Source organism: Cynocephalus volans, chromosome 9 (genome assembly GCF_027409185.1).
Source record: "Cynocephalus volans isolate mCynVol1 chromosome 9, mCynVol1.pri, whole genome shotgun sequence".
NCBI classification, from domain to species: domain Eukaryota; kingdom Metazoa; phylum Chordata; class Mammalia; order Dermoptera; family Cynocephalidae; genus Cynocephalus; species Cynocephalus volans.
This window is the reverse complement of record NC_084468.1, coordinates 92,229,670-92,249,205: the sequence shown is the minus strand read 5'-3', so window position 1 is coordinate 92,249,205 and position 19,536 is coordinate 92,229,670. Positions and strand designations below refer to the sequence as shown.

General features: G+C 33.2%; 1 protein-coding gene across 1 annotated transcript in view; it reads right to left on the bottom strand.

Moving 5' to 3' along the window:
* Nucleotides 1-19,536, bottom strand: part of GSTCD (glutathione S-transferase C-terminal domain containing) — a 153,776-nt gene that overhangs the window by 25,369 nt on the left and 108,871 nt on the right. The window contains exons 6-8 of the mRNA XM_063108439.1: nt 16,428-16,543; nt 16,224-16,268; nt 14,817-14,945 (exon numbers count right to left, since the gene is read on the bottom strand). Coding sequence (XP_062964509.1) covers nt 14,817-14,945; nt 16,224-16,268; nt 16,428-16,543 — 290 coding nt within the window. The remainder of the gene's footprint in view (nt 1-14,816; nt 14,946-16,223; nt 16,269-16,427; nt 16,544-19,536) is intronic.

Genomic DNA, 19,536 nt, shown 5'->3' with positions numbered 1-19,536 from the left:
GATTGGATTAAAAAGTTGGACCCAACAATGTGCTGCTTTCAAGAGACTCTCCTCACCTGTAAAGACACACATAGACTAAGACTGAAAGGATGGAAAAAGATATACCATACAAACAGAAATGAAAAATGAGCTGGAGTAGTTATTCTTATATCAGATAAAATAGACTTTAAACCAAAAACCATAAAAAGAGATAAAGAAGGCCACTATGTAATGGTAACAGGATCTATACATCAAGAAGACACAACAATCATAAATATATATGCACCCAACATCAGAGCAGCCAGATTTATAAAGCAATCACTATTAGATCTAAATAATGAGATAGACACTAACACCATAATTGTGGGGGACCTGAATACCCCACTCTCAACACTGGACAGATCATCTAGGTAAAAAAATCAACAGAGAAACACAAGATCTAAACAACACTTTAGACCAATTGGACTTGGCAGATATCTACAGAACATTCCATCCAACAACCTCAGAATGTTTATTTTTCTCTTCAGCACATGGAACATTCTCCAGGATAGACCACCTTAGGTCACAAAACAAGTCTCAACAAACTCAAAAAAATTGGAATTATTCCATGTATTTTTTTCAGATCGCAATGGATTAAAATTAGAAATCAATAACAAATGAAATTCTGGAAACTATACAAACACATCAAAATTAAACAACATTCTACTTAGTGACATATGGGTCCAAGAAGAAATTAAACAGGAAATCAAAAAAATTTATTGAAACTAATGAAAATAATGATACATCATACCAAAACCTGTGGGATACTGCAAAAGCAGTACTAAGGGGGAAATTTATCACACTAAATACTTACTTCAGAAGAATGGTAAGATGGCAAATAAACAACCTACCACTTCATCTTTAAGAACTAGAAAAACAAGAAAAATCCAAACCCAAAGTTAGTAGATGGAAAGAAATAATTAAGATCAGAGCAGAACTAAATGAAATAGAAACCCCCAAAATGATACAAAAGATCAATGAAACAAAAAGTTGGTTTTTTGAAAAGATAAATATAATTGACAAACCTTTAGCAAGGTTAAATAAGAACAGAGAAGACCCAAATAAGAAAAACTAGAAATAAGAAAGGTGATAATTACAACTGATATTTCAGAAATACAAGGGACCATTAGAGAGTAGTATAAACAACTATACGCCAACAAATTTGAAAATCTGGAAGCAATGGATAAATCTCTGGATACATACAAACTACCAAAACTGAGCCAAGAAGTTATAGAAAATCTGAATAGACCAATAACAGTAAAAGAGATTGAAGCTGTTATTAGAAGGCTCCCAACAAAGAAAAACCCAGGACTGGACAAGTTCACTGCAGAGTTCTACCAAACCTTCAAGGAGGAACTGATACCAATTCTCTACAAACTATTCCAAAAGTTTGAAGCAGAGGCCATTCTCCCAAACTCATTCTATGAGGTAATCATCACCCTGATACCAAAACCAGAAAAAGATACATCAAAAATAGAAAACTACAGGCCAATATCCTTGATGAATATAGACGAAAAAAACATCAATAAAATACTAGCTAACAGAATACAGCAACACATACACAAAATTATACACCATGAACAAGTGGCATTCATCCCAGGGATGCAAGGTTGGTTCAACATACACAAATCAATAAATGTGATACACATCATCAATAAAAGAAAAGACAAAAACCATATGATCATCTCTATAGATGCTGAAAAAGCATTTGACAAAATTCAACATTCTTTCATGATAAAGACTCTACAAGTTAGGTACAGATGGAAAGTATCTCAATACAATTAAGGTCATATATGATAAGCCCACTGCCAATATCATCCTGAACAGGAAAAAGCTAAAAGCTTTTTACTTAAGAACAGGAAGTAGACAAGGATACTCACTCTCGCCACTCCTATTCAACACAGTGATGGAAGTATTAGCCAGAGCAATCAGAGAAGAGAAGGAAATAAAGTGCATCCAGATTGGAAAAGATGAAGTTAAACTGTCCCTTTTTGTGGATGATATGATCTTATATAATGAACAGACTAAAGCCTCTACAAAAAAAACTCTTAAGAGTTGATAAATAATATCAGAAAAGTTGCAGGATACAAAATCAACACTCAAAAATCAGTAGCATTTTTATACTCCAACAGTGAACATGCAGAAAAAGAAATCAAGAAAGCTAGCCCATTTACAATAGCCACCAACAAATTAAAATACTTAGTAATAAAGTTAACCAAGGATGTGAAAAATCTGTATGAAGAGAACTACAAACCACTGTTGAGAGAAATTAAAGAGGACACAAGAAGATGGAAAGATAGCCCATGCTCTTGAACTGGAAGAATTAACATTGTGAAGATGTTCACATTACCCAAAGTGATCTACAGATTCAATGCAATCCCCATTAAAATTCCAATGACATTTTTCTCAGAAATGGAGGAAACTAACCAGACACTTATATGAAATAAAAAAAGACCATGCATAGCCAAAGGAATCCTGAGCAAAAAAAATAAAGCTGGAGGAGGCATAACACTACCTGACTTTAAATTATACTACAAAGCTACAATAACCAAAACAGCACGGCACTGGCATAAAAAGAGACACACAGATAAATGGAATAGAATAGAGAACCCAGAAATCAACCCATATACCTACAGCCATCTGATCTTTGATGAAGACACCAAGTCTACACACTGGGGAAGAGACTGCCTCTTCAGCAAATTGTTTTCCGAAAACTGAATATTCATATGTAGGAGAATGAAACTAGAACTGTACCTCTCACCATATACCAAAATCAACTCAATATGGATTAAAGAATTAAATATACATTTTGGAACAATAAAACTCCTTAAAGGAAACATAGGGGAAACACTCCCGGAAGTAGCAGTGGGTACAGAGTTCATGAATATGACCCCAAAAGCACAAGTAACCAAAGGAAAAATAAACAAATTACATTATATCAAACTAAAATGCTTCTGCACAGCAAAAGAAACAATTAACAGAGTTAAAAGACAACCAACAGAGTGGGAGAAAATATTTGTAAAATATACATCTGACAAAGGATTAATATCCAGAATATACAAGGAACTCAAACAACTTTACAACAAAAAAACCAAATAACCCAATTAAAAAATGGGCAAAAGAGCTGAACAGACATTTCTCAAAGGAAGATTTACGAATGGCCAACAGACACATGAAAAAGTGCTCAATATCACGCAGCATCTGGGAAATGCAAATCAAAATCACATTGAGATACCATCTCACTCCAGTCAGGATAGCTAGCATCCAAAGACTGAGAATGGTAAGTGCTGGAGAGGTTGCAGAGAAAAAGAAACTCTTATCCACTGTTGGTGGGGCTACAAAATGGTGCAGCCTTTATGGAAAATGATATGGAGGTTCCTCAGACAATTACCGATAGATGTACCATATGACCCAGAGATCCCACTGCTGGGAATATACCCAGAAGAATGGAAATCATCATGCTGAAGGGATGCCTGTACTCCCATGTTTATTGCAACACTATTTACAATAGCCAAGAGTTGCAACCAGCCCAAATGTCCATCATCAGATGAGTAGATAAGGAAACTGTGGTATATCTACACAATGGAATACTATTCTGCTATAAAAAAGAATGAAATACTACCATTCGCAACAACATGGATGGACTTAGAGACAATTATATTAAGTGAAACAAGTCAGGCACAGAAAGAAAAATACCACATGTTCTCACTTATTTGTGGGAACTAAAAATAATAAATAATTATACAAACATATAAAGGGTGGGGGGTGGGAAGAAGACACAACAATCACAATTCCTTGAACTTTTAAGACAAGTGAACAGATATGATGGGGAGAGGGGAAAGGGGAGTAGGAAAGAGGAATGGGCAAAGGGACAAGAAAGTCAACTACAATGTATATTGAGAAGTTAAAATAAAATAAAAAAGAATAAATACACACTGAAAAAATTTTGAGACAACTAGGATAATTTGAACATTGACTGTTTTTTAAGGTAGGAAAATGGTATTGTGGTTATTTCTTCTTTTAAAAAATAGTTTAGAGCAGTTTTAGTTTCACAGAGAAACCATGAGGAAGGTACAGAAGTGTCCCATACACTCCTTACTCCCTCACATGCATAGCCTCCCCCCTTATCAACATCTCCAACCAGAGTGGTACAGTAGTTACAACTGATGAATGTACATTGACACATCATGATCACCCAAAGTCTGTAGTTTATATTTGGGTTCACTCTTTGTGGTCCGTCATCAATGGGTTTGGACAAAAGTATAACGACATGAATCCATCATTATAGTATCATATAGAGTATTTTTCACTGCCTTAAAAATACTGTATGCTCTGCCTTTTCATCTGTCCACTCCAGTCCCTGGCAACCACTGATTGTTTTACTGTCACCATAGTTTTCCCTTTTCCAAAATTTCGTATAGTTGGAATCATACAGTATGTAGCCTTCTCAGATTGGTTTCTTTCACTTAGCAATATGCATTCAAGGTTCCTCCATGTCTTTTCGTTGCTTGATAGCTCATTTTTTTTTTTTAGAACCAAATAATATTCTATTGTGTGGACGCACCACACTTTTTTGTGTGGATATAAATTTTCAACTCCTTTGGATAAATACCAAGGAGCATAAACGCTAGATTATATTGTAAGAGTATATTTAGTTTTGTAAGAAACCACTAAATTGTCTTCCAAAGTGGGCTACACCATTTTGTATTCCCACCAGCAATGAATGAGATCTCCTGTTACTCCACATCCTCACCAGCATTTTTTTTTTTTTCTCTCTTACCAGCATTTGACATTGTCAGTGCTCTGGATTTAGGTCATTCTAGTAGATGTGTAGTGGTATCTTGTTGTTTTTATTTGCATTTCCCTAATGACATATGATGTGGAGCATCTTTTCATATGCTTATTTGCCATCTGTATATTTTCTTTGGTGAGATGTCTATTAAGGTCCTCAGCTCATTTTTTAATCAGATGTTTGATTTTTTTTATTGCTAAGTTTTAAGAGTTCTTTGTATATTTTGGATAATCGTTCTTTATCAGGTATGTCTTTTGCAAATATTTTCCCCTAGTTTGTGGCTAGTTCTCTCATTCTCTTGACAATGTCTTTTGCAGAGCAGAAGTTTATAATTTTAACGAAGTCCAGCTTATCAATTCTTTCATGGATCATGCCTTTGGTGTTTGATAAATCATTACCCTACCCAAGTTCATCTTGATTTTCTCCTATGTTATCTTCTAGAAGTTTTATAGTTTTGCATTTATATTTAGGCCTATGATCCATTCTGAGAAAAATTTTTGTGAAGAGTATAAAGTCTGTGTCTAGATTAATTTATTTATTTTTGCATGTAGATGTCCAGTTGTTCCAGCACCATTTTTTAAAAAAATAATTATCCTTTAGAGATAAATATAGAGATAAATGCTGGAATTTTTATAAATGAATTGAAATGATGTCTGGGATTTGCTTTAGTATAACTCAGGTGAGGAAGAAAGTGGGTAGGCGTATGGACAAAACAAGAATGGCTAGGAATTAATAACTAAACAGAGTGATGGATATATGCACGCTAATCCAGGTGATTCTTTAGCATGCTAAAGTTTAAAGACTATTGTTCTACAGCAGTGCTTCTCAAACTTGAATGTGCAATCAAATAACCTGATAATTTTGTTAAGACACAAGAGAGATTCTGATTCAGCAGGCCTAGGGAGGGGCCCGAGAATTTGCATTTCCAAAAAGCTCCCAGATGTTGCTGATGATGCCAGGCCTCCCACTACACTGATGTAGAGAGCTTCGCAGCAACATGAAGGTGAGTGATTTTGCTGAGCAATTTGTTATTCTTTCTTTCATTAAAGGCCTATAGTTGCTACTGCACAATTCATTCATTCACCATTTATTCATTGATTAATTCAACAATCACTCGGTAATTCCTACATATCAATCAGTATTAGGCTAGTTGCTGAAAGTAAAAGATCAAAAATATGATTCCTTTTCTATGCTCTGTCAAGTAACAACAGAATCCAGAATATTTAATAATTAATATAATTAATCAATTCAATGCAGGAATTGTATAGGCTTAAACAACTTTCAAAGTTCTCGTTATTTTTGTGTGTCTAACATGGTGACTCACTGTTCCACATTGCAGGGGATGTAAAGAAGAGTAAAACACTACACAAGCAACAGCATACTAGGGGTGCACAAACCTCTGTGATACAACAGAATGGGTGGGCCATTGGCCCCAGATAACTACTCTTTACAAATATATTCCCTCACATTTTATTCATCTCTCCAGTGCAATCTTTTGGAATGACAACATCATAGGGAACTAGACAGAATTCACTATCTGCTAGATGTCAAAATCTTTACATCACTTTTTTCTTGATTTAACTCTTTAATTTTTTTCCTTTTCTTAATTTAATACTTTAGTAGTTCTTATTAGCTTCATTTACAATTACTCATTCAAGGTCACCCAGCTGGCAAGCTATGCAGTGAACTCTGATTCCAAGCCTGACGCCAAAGCTCACATTCCATCTATTATATCAGACCTCCGCTCCTTGACCATCATCTTTGGAGCTGGAAGGAATCTTAGAGACCATCTCTTTTAAATAAGAATTTCTGGATATTACTCTTAGGTCCACCACCTTAAAAAAATAGTGAATTATGTGCAGGTCACACATAAAGAAAGGGATAAAGGAAGGAAAGAACAAAGATAAATACATCTACTTTTTTCTTAAGCCACTCATTCCCAGCCACAGTAAGTTGTATAAAATCTAACTTCTAATTACATTTCAAGCATCTTACCCAGAGAATTTGTTAATATAATGCACACAGGATAGATAGATTCATTAATATAATACTCACAGGATAGATTTGCCATCTGTAGAAAGAACATCTAAACATAAACTATAAATATCTAATGGAGGCTAATGTGCAGGGGGAAACACATTTAACTCAGCGTTTAGCTGACATAGTAAACACATGTTTACGCAAAGGATTCAGTATTGTGGTTCTCAAGTAGTGAGTTTCTTATTATCTACCCCTTTCTCTGTATATTCACTGAATTCCAATAAAAGATCCAAATTGAAGTTGTAAAACTTTCTATTGGCCAAAATAATGCATGTCCTAAAGTATGTGAATACTTCTGATCTAAATATATGCTACAGAATACATGGATTATAAATTAAGGGGCTTTCCCTTAAATTTTCTTACTTCAATTTATTTATTCATCATAAAAGTTCTAAGCACAATACTTTTTCTACCATGTAAGTCATCAAAATCAAACTGAACAACTAAGAAACCTCAGTCTACATATCTTTGCTATATGCAGTAGTAAGTAAATTAAATTAATCATCACTCACTCTTAAAATGTCTTTCAACCGGCAGCTTATAAGGCAAGACTCTAGACAAACTGACACATCTTTTCACTCAAAAGAATGTAGTTGATTCTTAGAGAAAAGAGTATATGTTGATTCTGAATACAAGGCATATTTTGAAAGATAATAATCCTATACTTTATTCATACCCCAAAGTTACATAGTTATGATTCTAGTAGGCTCCTGTCCTTATCATTACTATTCTTTTTTGAGATTTATTTAACATTTATTGAGCCTTTTCCTAGCCCAAACCATGCACACAAATATTGTTATTCCACATTTTACAGATAGAGAATCTGAGGCTCAAAAACGGTTAAGTGGCTGGTTCAACATCACAAGTGGTGAAGCCAAGATTTAAACTCAATCTGTCTTATTCCAAACCAAAATTTACTTTAGTTTTCCATGCTTCTATTTACTCCTTTCTTCAGACATGGGGAGTAAACAGGGAGTTACTAACTAGACTCTTGTCCCAGCCCTCACATTAACTTGCTGTGTCACTCTTCCCCTCTTGGAGCTTCAAATTCTGTCCCTGTAAGGTGAGAAGGTTGAACTGAATGATCTCTAAACTTGCCCCAGCCCAATCAAGCTCTGTGCCTTTGCTTCTCAAAGAAGAATTCTTTCGTTTTTTTTTTAATTGAAACATGATTGATTATGCATATATGTGGGGTTACAGCATTGTGTGCAATATGTGATGCTCAAATCATGTTAATTAGTATATTCAGCATTACACAATGTGATTGTTTTTTGTGGCCCTTTACCAATTTCTCACTAACTGTCCTTCCCCCTCCCCTCTTCCCACCTGTGGTGGCCTCAGTTCCTTTCTCTCCTTTTGAAAGTTCAACAAATTATTGTGATTATTCTTTCCTTCTTTCTATTTTTTAGCTTCCACTTATGAGTGAGAACATGCAGTATTTCTCTTTCTGTGCCTGGCTTATTTCACTTAACATGATTTTCTCTAAGTTCATCCATGTTGCGACAAATGACAGAATTTCATTCTTTTTTATGGCAGAGTAATATTCCATTATGTAAATATACCAAATTTTCCTTATCCAGCTGTCCCATGATGGACATTTAGGTTGGGTCCAACTTTTGGCTATTGTAAATAGAGCTGTGATAAATATGGGAGTGCAGGTATCCCTTCAACATGATGATTTCCGTTCCTTTGGGTATATACCCAACAGTGGGATTGCTGGACTATCTGCCGTTGTTTGAGAAACCTCCATACTGTTTTCCATAGTGGCTGCACCGATTTACAGTCCCCCCAACAGTGCAGGAGGATTTCAAAGAAGAATTCTTAACCATAGATATCACAGAAGCAGGCTTGGTCCCAAATGTGCATTCATGTTTCCCCTCCTTAAAAATTTTCATGCAGCAATATTATAGGTAATCAGCTTTAAAATTCAAGTAATGCTAAAAGGCACGTCATTATAAAAAGCTTCCCTTTGTTCTGTACACCCTTCCTCACCCCTGAAAGAAAATCTGCCTGCTAAAGTTAATGCTGTTCAACTCACTGGTTTTATTCCTGAAATCTGTTTTTGCATATAATAAATGTATATTGCTGTCTCTTGATCTGTAAATATTAGACATTTATTGTCTTTCTCTTATGGGAGAGGAGCTTTTTTGTTTTTTGTACATTTATATACTCTCTTCCTTTTTCCCATCCTCGTTTTAGATTTGTAGATACAGTTCACTACTATACAATTCTATTTAACATCTAAGACTTTCCCTACCCAAAATCTCTGTAAAAGAAAGCCATACGATAAAATTTACACTGTGTGAAAATCATCAAAAAATTGGTCAGCTTCATTTTTTTTTCCCTGAAGGCATCTTTCCTAGAAATTCCAAGCTTTTACTAAAATATTAACTCAAAAACACTAACAACAACAACAACAAAAAACCCTACTAAAATATACACTCAACGCTTTCTAGGCCTGCTGCCCAGCTCTTGCTCTGAGACTTTCCTTTGCCATTATACTAAGAATTCTCTTTACCACTCTCTTGTATTGGATACCACTTACTCCTTTTTCTTATGTGTTTTCTTATTTTAGTGAAGCACATCTCCTAGTAGTTTGCTAACAAGGTACATACAACATATATTTTCTTGAGACCTTAAGTGTCTTGGAAATTTTCTTTATTTTACCTTCATACTTGATTGATGGATTGGGTAGGTATAAAATTTTAGATTAAAAATTTTCCATTAGAATTTTGCCGGCATGACTTTCACTGTGTTTTAGCTTTCCATGTTACTATTAAGGGGTGTGATGGCATTTTAATTCCAAATTATTGTATATGACCTACTTTTTTTTTTCTCTGTGGAAACTGTTATGAACTTCTGTTCATCCTTGCTATTACGAAATTTTACAATGTGCCTTGGTTTAGGTCATTTTTCAAGTGAATTTTTTCAATCAAGAGAAAAGCAACATTCATTATTAACACATTCTCCTATATTAGTTCTTTGGTATTTTCTACCCTACCATTTTATCTATTTTCACTTTCTGGGCCTCCTATTACTGAGGTATTGAATTCCCGGACTGAATCCCTAATTAAAAAAAAAAAAAAAACTGCTTCTTTACAATTTCTGTTTCTTTGTATTTTGTTCATACACACACACACACACACACACACACACACAATCTTTAAAATTTTACATTTATTTTTTATTTTGGATAGCATATTTTTAGTTTCCAAGACATCCTTTCTTGTTCTCAGACCATTCATTTCTTTTTCATTCTATCCTTATTTCATTAATGCATTATCTTCTCTGATCTCTCCCTGAGTAAGATTCTTTGGTCTCTATCTTCCATTCTGGAAGTTTTCTATGTTTGGTGTTCCTTTGGCTATCAGTTCATATTTAAGAGTGAATCACTAAAACACTGTTTAGAAGTCTGAATGAAAAGGAAAGGCTTGAAGACTGGTGAGCTTCACTAGTGACTGGGTGATCAGGTGGCCAGCTGGCCTTTTCTTCTTTTTAATTACAGCTATATATCTGTAGTTCTTTTCTTTGGGGACAATTTTACTTTTACAGAGGTAGATCTTTAATCCTGTAGATTGAGGATATGATCCTGGTTTCTGAGGTTCTGGAATTAGGTGAAGAGATCCATCACTCAGTATGCAGATTCTCATTAAGTTCTTATTTTCGTTACGGCACATCACCCTTTCCCTCCTCTATGCCTGATATCCCTATACTTGGAGCCTCTCTGGTTCTGCTTCTTCATAGAAGATACTTCTTGTTTCTTTCAGGAGTTGGAGAAAGGTTGTTACAGGTCTACACAAGATGGGGGTGGGAATTTGGGTCTCTAAATAATATTCTTAATTAAACAAGATTTCAGCCCCTCCTTATACCCTTCCTCTGAGGTTTCTGGTGACCTGAATTCCTAAACTTTTCTGGGATTCTGTGAGAGCAGTGACTTGATTCCTGATAGTCTTCTTGGACCCTCACAATGCATTTAAATTTGATCTTTTCTCAAGTTCTTTATCTTTTAAAAGCTTTAAAGCAAGGATTATATAACTACTCATCAAAACTGTTACTAAATTATAGTATATAATTGCATATGCTACCTTTCATTGTACACTAACACATATAACTAGAAATGAGCTTGTAATTAAGCACTCAGCACTGATAAATCATAAACAATCATATTTAAAATTATGTTATGGGTAAAATACAAATAACTTGAAAATAAAACTGTTTCAGATTTTGATACATACAGACAAATAGAAAATAATCGCCAATACTGTTAAAAATCAATACCTTATCACCTGGTTGAGATGAACGTTATTACTGGAATTATCCAACCAAAACATTTTGATTGACAAGTTGTTTAGCCTTGACATAGTTTTTGTTTTTAATGCAAACTGTGCATTTTTCTGCAGTCATGGCCTTTCTGTAATACTGTTTGAGAACAATATTTTGTAATACTGTTTAAGATATTTCTTGTAATATGGTTTTTGTAATACTGTTTGAGAGCAGAGGTATAAGTACACATTGTAAATTAGGTCTAAAGAGTTTAATCTTGTAAAGTAAATTTTCACAATAATGATTATTTATCCTGCACTAGAAATGAAGGCAATAATAGACCTCTTTAAAAATACACTTAACAAATAATCTTTTGTGAATTGCTCTTTAAGGGTATGGCAATTAGTACATACTCAAATCAGGTGCAAGCAGCTACACATACTGAAACTGGGGAAAAACCTAAAAACCTTTTTGTATGTTTCTCGTTTTTGAAAAGACTTTTATATTTTCCTCAGGACATTAGTAATCATTATAATTAAAATGAGACTAAATCAACCAAAAGGTATATCTATAATAATCAAATACTTGTTTTGAAATAAATAATATATATCAAATGTCCAATAAGTATGTATATTCATATGTTCAGATTCTATTAGCATATATAGAATATTAAACATATATTTATTTCTTCTATCTTTATTGCTTATATATTTATGAATATAAAAGTAATAACATGTTAAATGTGGGAAATTTTGAAGATACTAAAAATAATAAAGAAAAAATACTATTACACGACATATAGATATAGCCACCTTTAAAAAAAGACATATTAGCATATTTTCTTCCCATCATTTTTTAATGCAGTTTTTACATGCTTGAGATCACACTGCACAGAGTAAGAGGCTCAATTTATTGAGTACTTCTTAAATGCCAGGCAACCAGCTAAATTCTTCACATAAATTTTATCAACATTCTATCAGCCAAGTAAGTTGCCCAATGCCACACAGCTAGTAAGTGCCAAAATGGGACTTCAGCACAAGGTTGCCCAATGTTAAAATCCATGCTCTCAATCATTATGCTTACACAATTTTATTTCATTTACCATATAACTAATTTTCTGTATCATTAACAAAAGCATTGCAAATATCATGTATGCTGTTAAAGCTCCTGCATGAGTAAGCTCATCTCACTGAAGCCTTCAGCCAATGAGTAATAACATTTTTTAAAACTTTGCAAATTTCAAGAGCAGGAATGGAGTATCATTGCTGCTTAAATTAAAATATATTTAACTACTAGACACTTTGAATGTTTTTGTATGCTTTTTAGGCATTTTTATTTCTAAAGAAATATAATTCTCAGATAAACACAATGTAAATCAGAAACTTAAATTAGAGAGGTACATACAGTACAAGGGGGTGTTGGAAGACCTTGATGAAAGAAAAATCTGCAAATATTTACATTCATTACCTTTGTTTATTTCAAATCAAACTAGGTTAACAAATTTAGTAAATCTATTAATTTTTCTCTGATACAGGTTGTTGGATTAATGGAGATGACAATTAGTATTTTGATTCTTATATATAAATTAATTTGTTTAAAATTCAAAAAAATAGTTGGTTCTAAGACTTTAAAATTCTCTCCTTATAATCTCATTTACCTCATTCATTTTTATATTTATAGAAAAACAGTAGTAGTAAAAAGCACTTATTAAGCAAAGACAAATGCTAACTAAACTCAATGAAATATCACAAAAACATGGATTAATGCAGTTTTAATGTATTTCCAATACCTGTTATTTTGATTTCCTCTCTAGTCATACTATTTTTACTGGACTCTATATAACACAAGACTTAGAGCCACTGATGCACTTAGTCTGATGTATCTAATTACCTTAATTACTAAATACCTACGTAAATACCTCAATTACTCTCCGAGGCAAATTATTTTCTTGAGAATGAATCTAATTTTGGTTTAAACTTCTAAGTAATTGTAGTTCATTTTCTACATACCTTGACAAAGGTAATTATGGTAGGGAAAAAAGCCACTATGTATGTATAATTAGGAAATATATATAAAAAAAATATCGCTTCCAAAAGGACATCCATTTTTAGTTGGTGTTAGTGAATTATGAACCTGGACGATTCAAGAATATGCTAGAGTGATTTAGCACCTATAAGCCATGAAGGGCAAACACATATGGCTGACAGGCTGTGAATTTTGTTTTGAGAGGTGAGTAAATGGGCAGTAACTATCTTGCTGCCTTAAACATTCTACCTGGTATACTGGTAACATGGAGACTGGCTTAATGGCTTGTTTCATGGGAGAAGCTCTAAGCTTTACCTCAACATTGATGTAAAATTAAAGCTGCACATAGATATATTTTTAATTTAAATTTCTGGATCAGATGTCTACATTTTCCTCAATTTCCTTATTAACAGTTACCTTATTAACAGCTTTCTTAATAACAGTTTACTTCTGTTTGTATAGGCTTGACTGAGACAACCATTCTAGATCATGTCTACAAAGGACACAAATTGTACACTTTTTAGGCTGAAGAAAAGTAATGGTAAACCCCCAAGATTAGCAGCCATCCATATTTAAGAAATAAACTTAATTGAACAACAATCAGAAGTACAACAAAAGGTCTGAGCTTCTGAAGTTGGATAAAAAAAGTTTCACCCAGACAAGCCCATTCTTCTGTGAACATAGACAGTTGGAAATGTTAGTAAAACTTTCCTGGAAAGCCATTAGGCGTATGTAACAAAATTCTGAAGTGATGTATAAAGTATCTATCATAGTAACAATTACATTATAACAGCAAGAAAAAAAGAAACATGATTAATAACTAGGAAAAAGATTATTACAATGTTCAGTTAATGCAGGATCTGTGTAGTATGGTCTCAACAAAGTTAACCTGTGTAAACATGAAGACCAAGGTTTTTGACAGTACTTATCTCTTGACAGTAGACATTCAGGTGATTTCTTTTTATATTATTATATATTTTTCTATACTGAGCATATACTCATCAAAATCAGAAAAAAAAAAGTTTAAATCTAATACAAGGAATAGCAACAATACTAACACCTTAAATTCCACCAGAAAGCATAGAATCTTAGGTTTAAATGATCTGGCAGAATCAAATATCAAATAATAACAATTATTTAGTAATATCAAATAATAACAATTTGATCTAAGGGTTTAGAAACATGACCAATATACTGTCTCTTGGAAGCTAATAATACATGTAAATAACAAATCTCAGCTAAAGAAAATATTATCTAAAGGCAACTCATATTTAGAGGTTCTAATAAGCTATTTTTCTTTTCTTTTTTTATCCTCTTTTTCTTTTCCATTGTCTTCTAAAAATACAGAGTAAACAAAGGCAAGTCATCTTTATTAGAATTCATTCATTCAATGATTAACTATTTTTAGGCACTTGATATGTGCCAAATATTGTTCTAAGCACTGGGGATCTTGTAGTGAAGAAAATAAATTTTTATCTGATGGAGAAGCAAATATTATCTCTATCATGTAATGATTAAGTGCTATGAATAAAGTACTCATTAACATGCTATACTTTATAGACAGTATAAAAAATTATAGATTTCTTTGTTTAGCAAAGAATAAAAAATTATCTCCTTTAAGGCATATAATTTTTCTTATTTAGCTAATTAAAGAAATTGAAATTGCTTAATTACTTACCCCGATATTAAACATCCCTGTAAAATACTCCATATTTGCTTGAATGAACCAAATGTTGCTTAAACCTAGTTCATCACTTCTCTTCTTAGCACGAATTAATGATAATTCCTTATTTTCTATTAATGTAACCTAGATAACACCCAGGAAACAATAGTATATTCAGTAACATAATTCACACATTAGGGTAAAGCATTACTACTGTATTTTGTAGCTTTAATAAAGTACAATACATAATATTTATTCTCTATCCTATGCCAGGAAGTATGTCAGATAACCAGATACAAAAGTGAAAAATGAACAAGGCCCTTGAACTATTCTATAGTATGAGGGGTCTTCAAAAAGTTCATGGAAAAAGCAATATTATCTTTTAATTCTATTTTTCAATGAACTTTTTGACATACTCTCATATAAATATAAGTGAAAGAGGCAATAACAATACTGTGTGTGTGACCAGTGTTTAATGAAAGACAATGTATAATTGGAGCACCCAGACTTAATGACTAAAAAAGGTTTTCATGAAAACTAACATTAACTGTGGCCTGAAAAATAAATACAAATTAGCTGGGGGAATGGAAGATCGTTTCAGGTAGACAGAGGAACACTTAAGAAGGCCCAAGGTGAGAAATAGTATGGTGTGTTTGAAGAACTGAGAAAATTGGTTTAACTGGGGCACAGTGTGCGTGATGGTGATAGCGGGGACAGGCAGACAGGATGTAGAGGGTGGAAATGAGGCTGGAGAGGTAAATAGGAGCCAGATCATGCATTAATGGTAAAAGAAGGTTCACCCAGCTGCAATGTACAGTATGGATTAGTGAGGGTGAGGGAAAACATTTATGATATAATATTGAGTGAAAGCACAGGACTAAAATAATATTTGTATTTTTAGAATTGCAACGGTAAACATCCATATGGATGATGACTTAATGACAAAGGGAAAAAACATTTAATGGATCAGTATGGTAGGGTTTGGGTTTATTTTTTTCTTCTTTAAAAAATTTTGTTATTGTTGTTACAATTTTGATGCAATGGCTTAAAATCAGGATACCAAAAGAACATGCTTAGCAAGTTTCAGAAGCTAATACTTCTAAGTTTAAATTATGCTGAAAATTAAACCAGTTGAGTCATATTATATTATTTAATGATAAAAGTTATTTCTTTTAAAAATTATTTAAACATATAAACCTTTTTTAAAAATTGATAACTGTATTGTGATCATACTTTACTTTTATTTTCTTAAGATTCTGAATTTTAAAAGTTTACTTCAAAGATAAAAGAAAATACTTGTGCCACATATTTCAGTTGAGTGAATAATTAAATAAATACTCAAAGAACAGGGATAAGCCAGACTTGGCTAGCTGAGTTTTGCAGTTTTTCAATGTTTCCTTTTTTCTATTATTCAGACTTTACCTGGCATAATGGCAGCATATGAGCAAGGACAATTCCAACATGGCCCTGCAAGTCAGCAAAAGAAACAAGTTAACTTTGGTCCCCATGGCTTTTACTCACTCTGAGACAACAATCTTGCCAAATAAAATCATTACCTTGAATGTAATACAGAAAAATCACATAGTCTTGGAAAGGCTAAAAAGGCTAAACGGAGAGATATCATACCCCACCACTGCAGAAATCCACAATTCTGTCACCAGGTTTGGCCTGATTTGTCACCACATAAACAAGGTTGTTTAATTGCTGCTGCTTCCTCAAAGCTCGATCACTGGACATTTTACCTGGGAAAGACAAGAGATGAAGAAAACAAAACATTACATATTGTGAGGGACCAAGAAGACACACACAGAATTGACTACCAGTTTACAAGAGGACGGGTGAATACACACACACACACACACATTCACACACACACACATTCACACACACACACGTATAAAAAAATGAATTACAAATTTCATATAATTGACTACGAGAGGACTAGAGGACTGGAACCCAGAGATGAACTCTATTTTTGCTTATTTTACTTTTATTCCTATCCAACTTTTCTGTCTATAGCTGTTGAAATAAAATCTATGAAAAAAAGTCTTCTAAAGAGTGGAAAAACAATAACTGAAACATTAAGTTCAGAGTCATAAACAAAGTATTCAATAAATATTGGCTGGATGGAAAAAAATAACAGTAATTGTCTTCTCCCTTTATCCCTCTCAGAGACATATTGTAAAGATTACCCAATTTCAACACATTGATTAAATCTCCTTATAGAAAGATCCAGAATAAATAAAAACTTTTATTTTTAACTAGCACATCCTTGAACTCTTAATTCTTCTGGGTAGGTCACTTGGAAACCTTGGAACATAGTTGGCACATCGTCTGAAGTATATCAATGGTTATTGTGTTTAGAGAGAAATTGGATTTTCCCTTTTCTGCTTTGAAGCTTCCTTTCCTCATGAGTCAGACATAGAAATTTAATGTAATTAGAGACTAAAGATAGGGCATTTCCAAGTATGAAATGCTTTGGGCCCAGCAGCATGAAAACATCTTAACTTACCTTTCAAAAGCAACTAGTCAAGTCCATGAAAATATCTTCAGAAGAATGAAGGAAATTATTTGTTTTTACATATGTCGAGTGCATTCTTTATGACAGCAAGATTAAGAGAATGTAAGAGAGCAGATTTCAGTGATTATAGATAAAAGGGAAAATGCTTTTTGGTCTGATCAAAAATTATTTAAAGATAGCAAGGTTTCCTTGCTCCATTTTCACAGAAAAATAGCATTTTTTTCTTTTCTTCTCTTTTCTGTTTTCCTTCTTTCTTATGTTACTAAATTAAATTCAAAACACTGGGAAATTTTTATTTTAGGAAAAAATAGAAAATATGGATGAAAAAAATCTACAGTCAACTTTTGAACAGCGCAGGGGTTAGGGGCATCAATGCTCACTCGAAAATCCATGTATAGCTTTCTTCTCATTACCCATTAACCAACTTAAACTGTTAAGTAGTTAAGCAGTTAAGTACTTAGGTAGTTGGAAACTGCAGAAACAAAAAGCTGTCCCTCCATTTATGCAGTTGGCTAAGTCCACAGATGCAGGACCTGTGTGTGAGTGCACCTGCGTAGTTCAAAACCATGTTGTTGAAGGGTCAACTGTATATGAGGAAAAAAATTCATAATCTCATAATTCAGAGGTAACTTTTTGTATATATATACTTCCAGCCATATCCATGAATTCTTTTCTAGCTGGCAAATAAAACATTATATTATAAATATCTTTCCATGTCAGTGCATTTATTTCTATATTTTACATTTTAGTGGCTACATAGTATTCCACTGACAATATATACACTATAATTTATGTAACCAATTCTCTACTGTAATGACATGATCATCATCAAATAGCTAATTCCTTGAGCACATTCTTATTTAGCATGGCCTAATATGAACATGAAGAGCATTTAAGTCAATATATGGTGACTTCAATTGTGAAGACAGTTTCATGTAGCTTTCAGAAGAATTATCTTTATGTTTCTCTAATAATATAATTGTAAAACATTTAAACAGAGTAAGTGAAAACACCTGTCATCCCACCCTTCATGGGTAACCACTACTAAGAGATCTTATTATGACAATTTACAAATACATAGCAGAGTTGAAAGAATCCTATAGTGCATGCCTATACTCTCCACATAGATTTTACCATTAACAACTTAATATACTTAATTTATCACACTTCAAATCACTTATCCATCCTTCTATTCATCCAAATATACCTTATATATATATTTTAAGGCAATGCAGTTTTAATTTGGAGGAGGAAGAGTAAGAATAAGGAAGAGGAGGCAGAATGGGGTATGGGGACATCAGAAGGCAAACAAGAAAATTACTTTGATGCTCTTTGGAGAGAGGTAGCATCACAAATGCTAATGTGAAATGGAGCCATTATGAGGTGAGGAATGAGCACAGCCATTTGTCTTTGCTCTGTTTGTGGAATTCTTAATAGTTCCTATCCAAAGGATTTTCATAAAAGAAAGTCAAAAGGAATTATCTTTTTTGCTAAGAATAGGAGACAGGAAAAAAATCAATAAATGAAATATCTAACAGCAAATTCTATACCAGATTTCTCTTAGAAATTTAGAATTACCTAACTTTCTTGGGTCTGTTTCTAAAGCAATGTTGATCTGTTTTTCTTGCTAAGACTGTATTTTTGCATATAAAAAATCCATGCTGAAATAAAGGTTGAAGGCAAAGATGTACTTTTTTAGATTGTGTTTAAGTAGAAAGACTATGAAGCTGCACATAATGTTCCCATAGATTGAACTAAAATTACAGCAGGATGCCCAGATGCTTTATGAAAAAACTGTCTCTAATAAGGCATTCTCTCTTCCCATTCCCATTTTATAAATATTATGAAACATGAACAGGATCTCAAATATATTCAAGAAGGCAAAAAAGTGGTATTTTGGGATTTGGTATTCATTTAAAAATCGAATCTTACTTACTATTTTTATCTAGTATCCTCATGCCTGAGACACATTTACAAGCCTAAAATTACATTCTACTTTTAGTTTGACTAAAAAGATGGTTCTATAGGTGTCATGGAAAAAGGAACCCAAGATTAAAATGTTTTAATACAAATGACATCATTTTTTTCTGTGATGTAATTCTTCTGCAATGGAATCCTGTCTTTGCTACAATTCAAGTAAGGAGGTACTTAATTATTTAGACAACTTCAAAGTTGTGTTTGCGCTGCCAGCCCCCCCCCCCCCCCAAAATACAA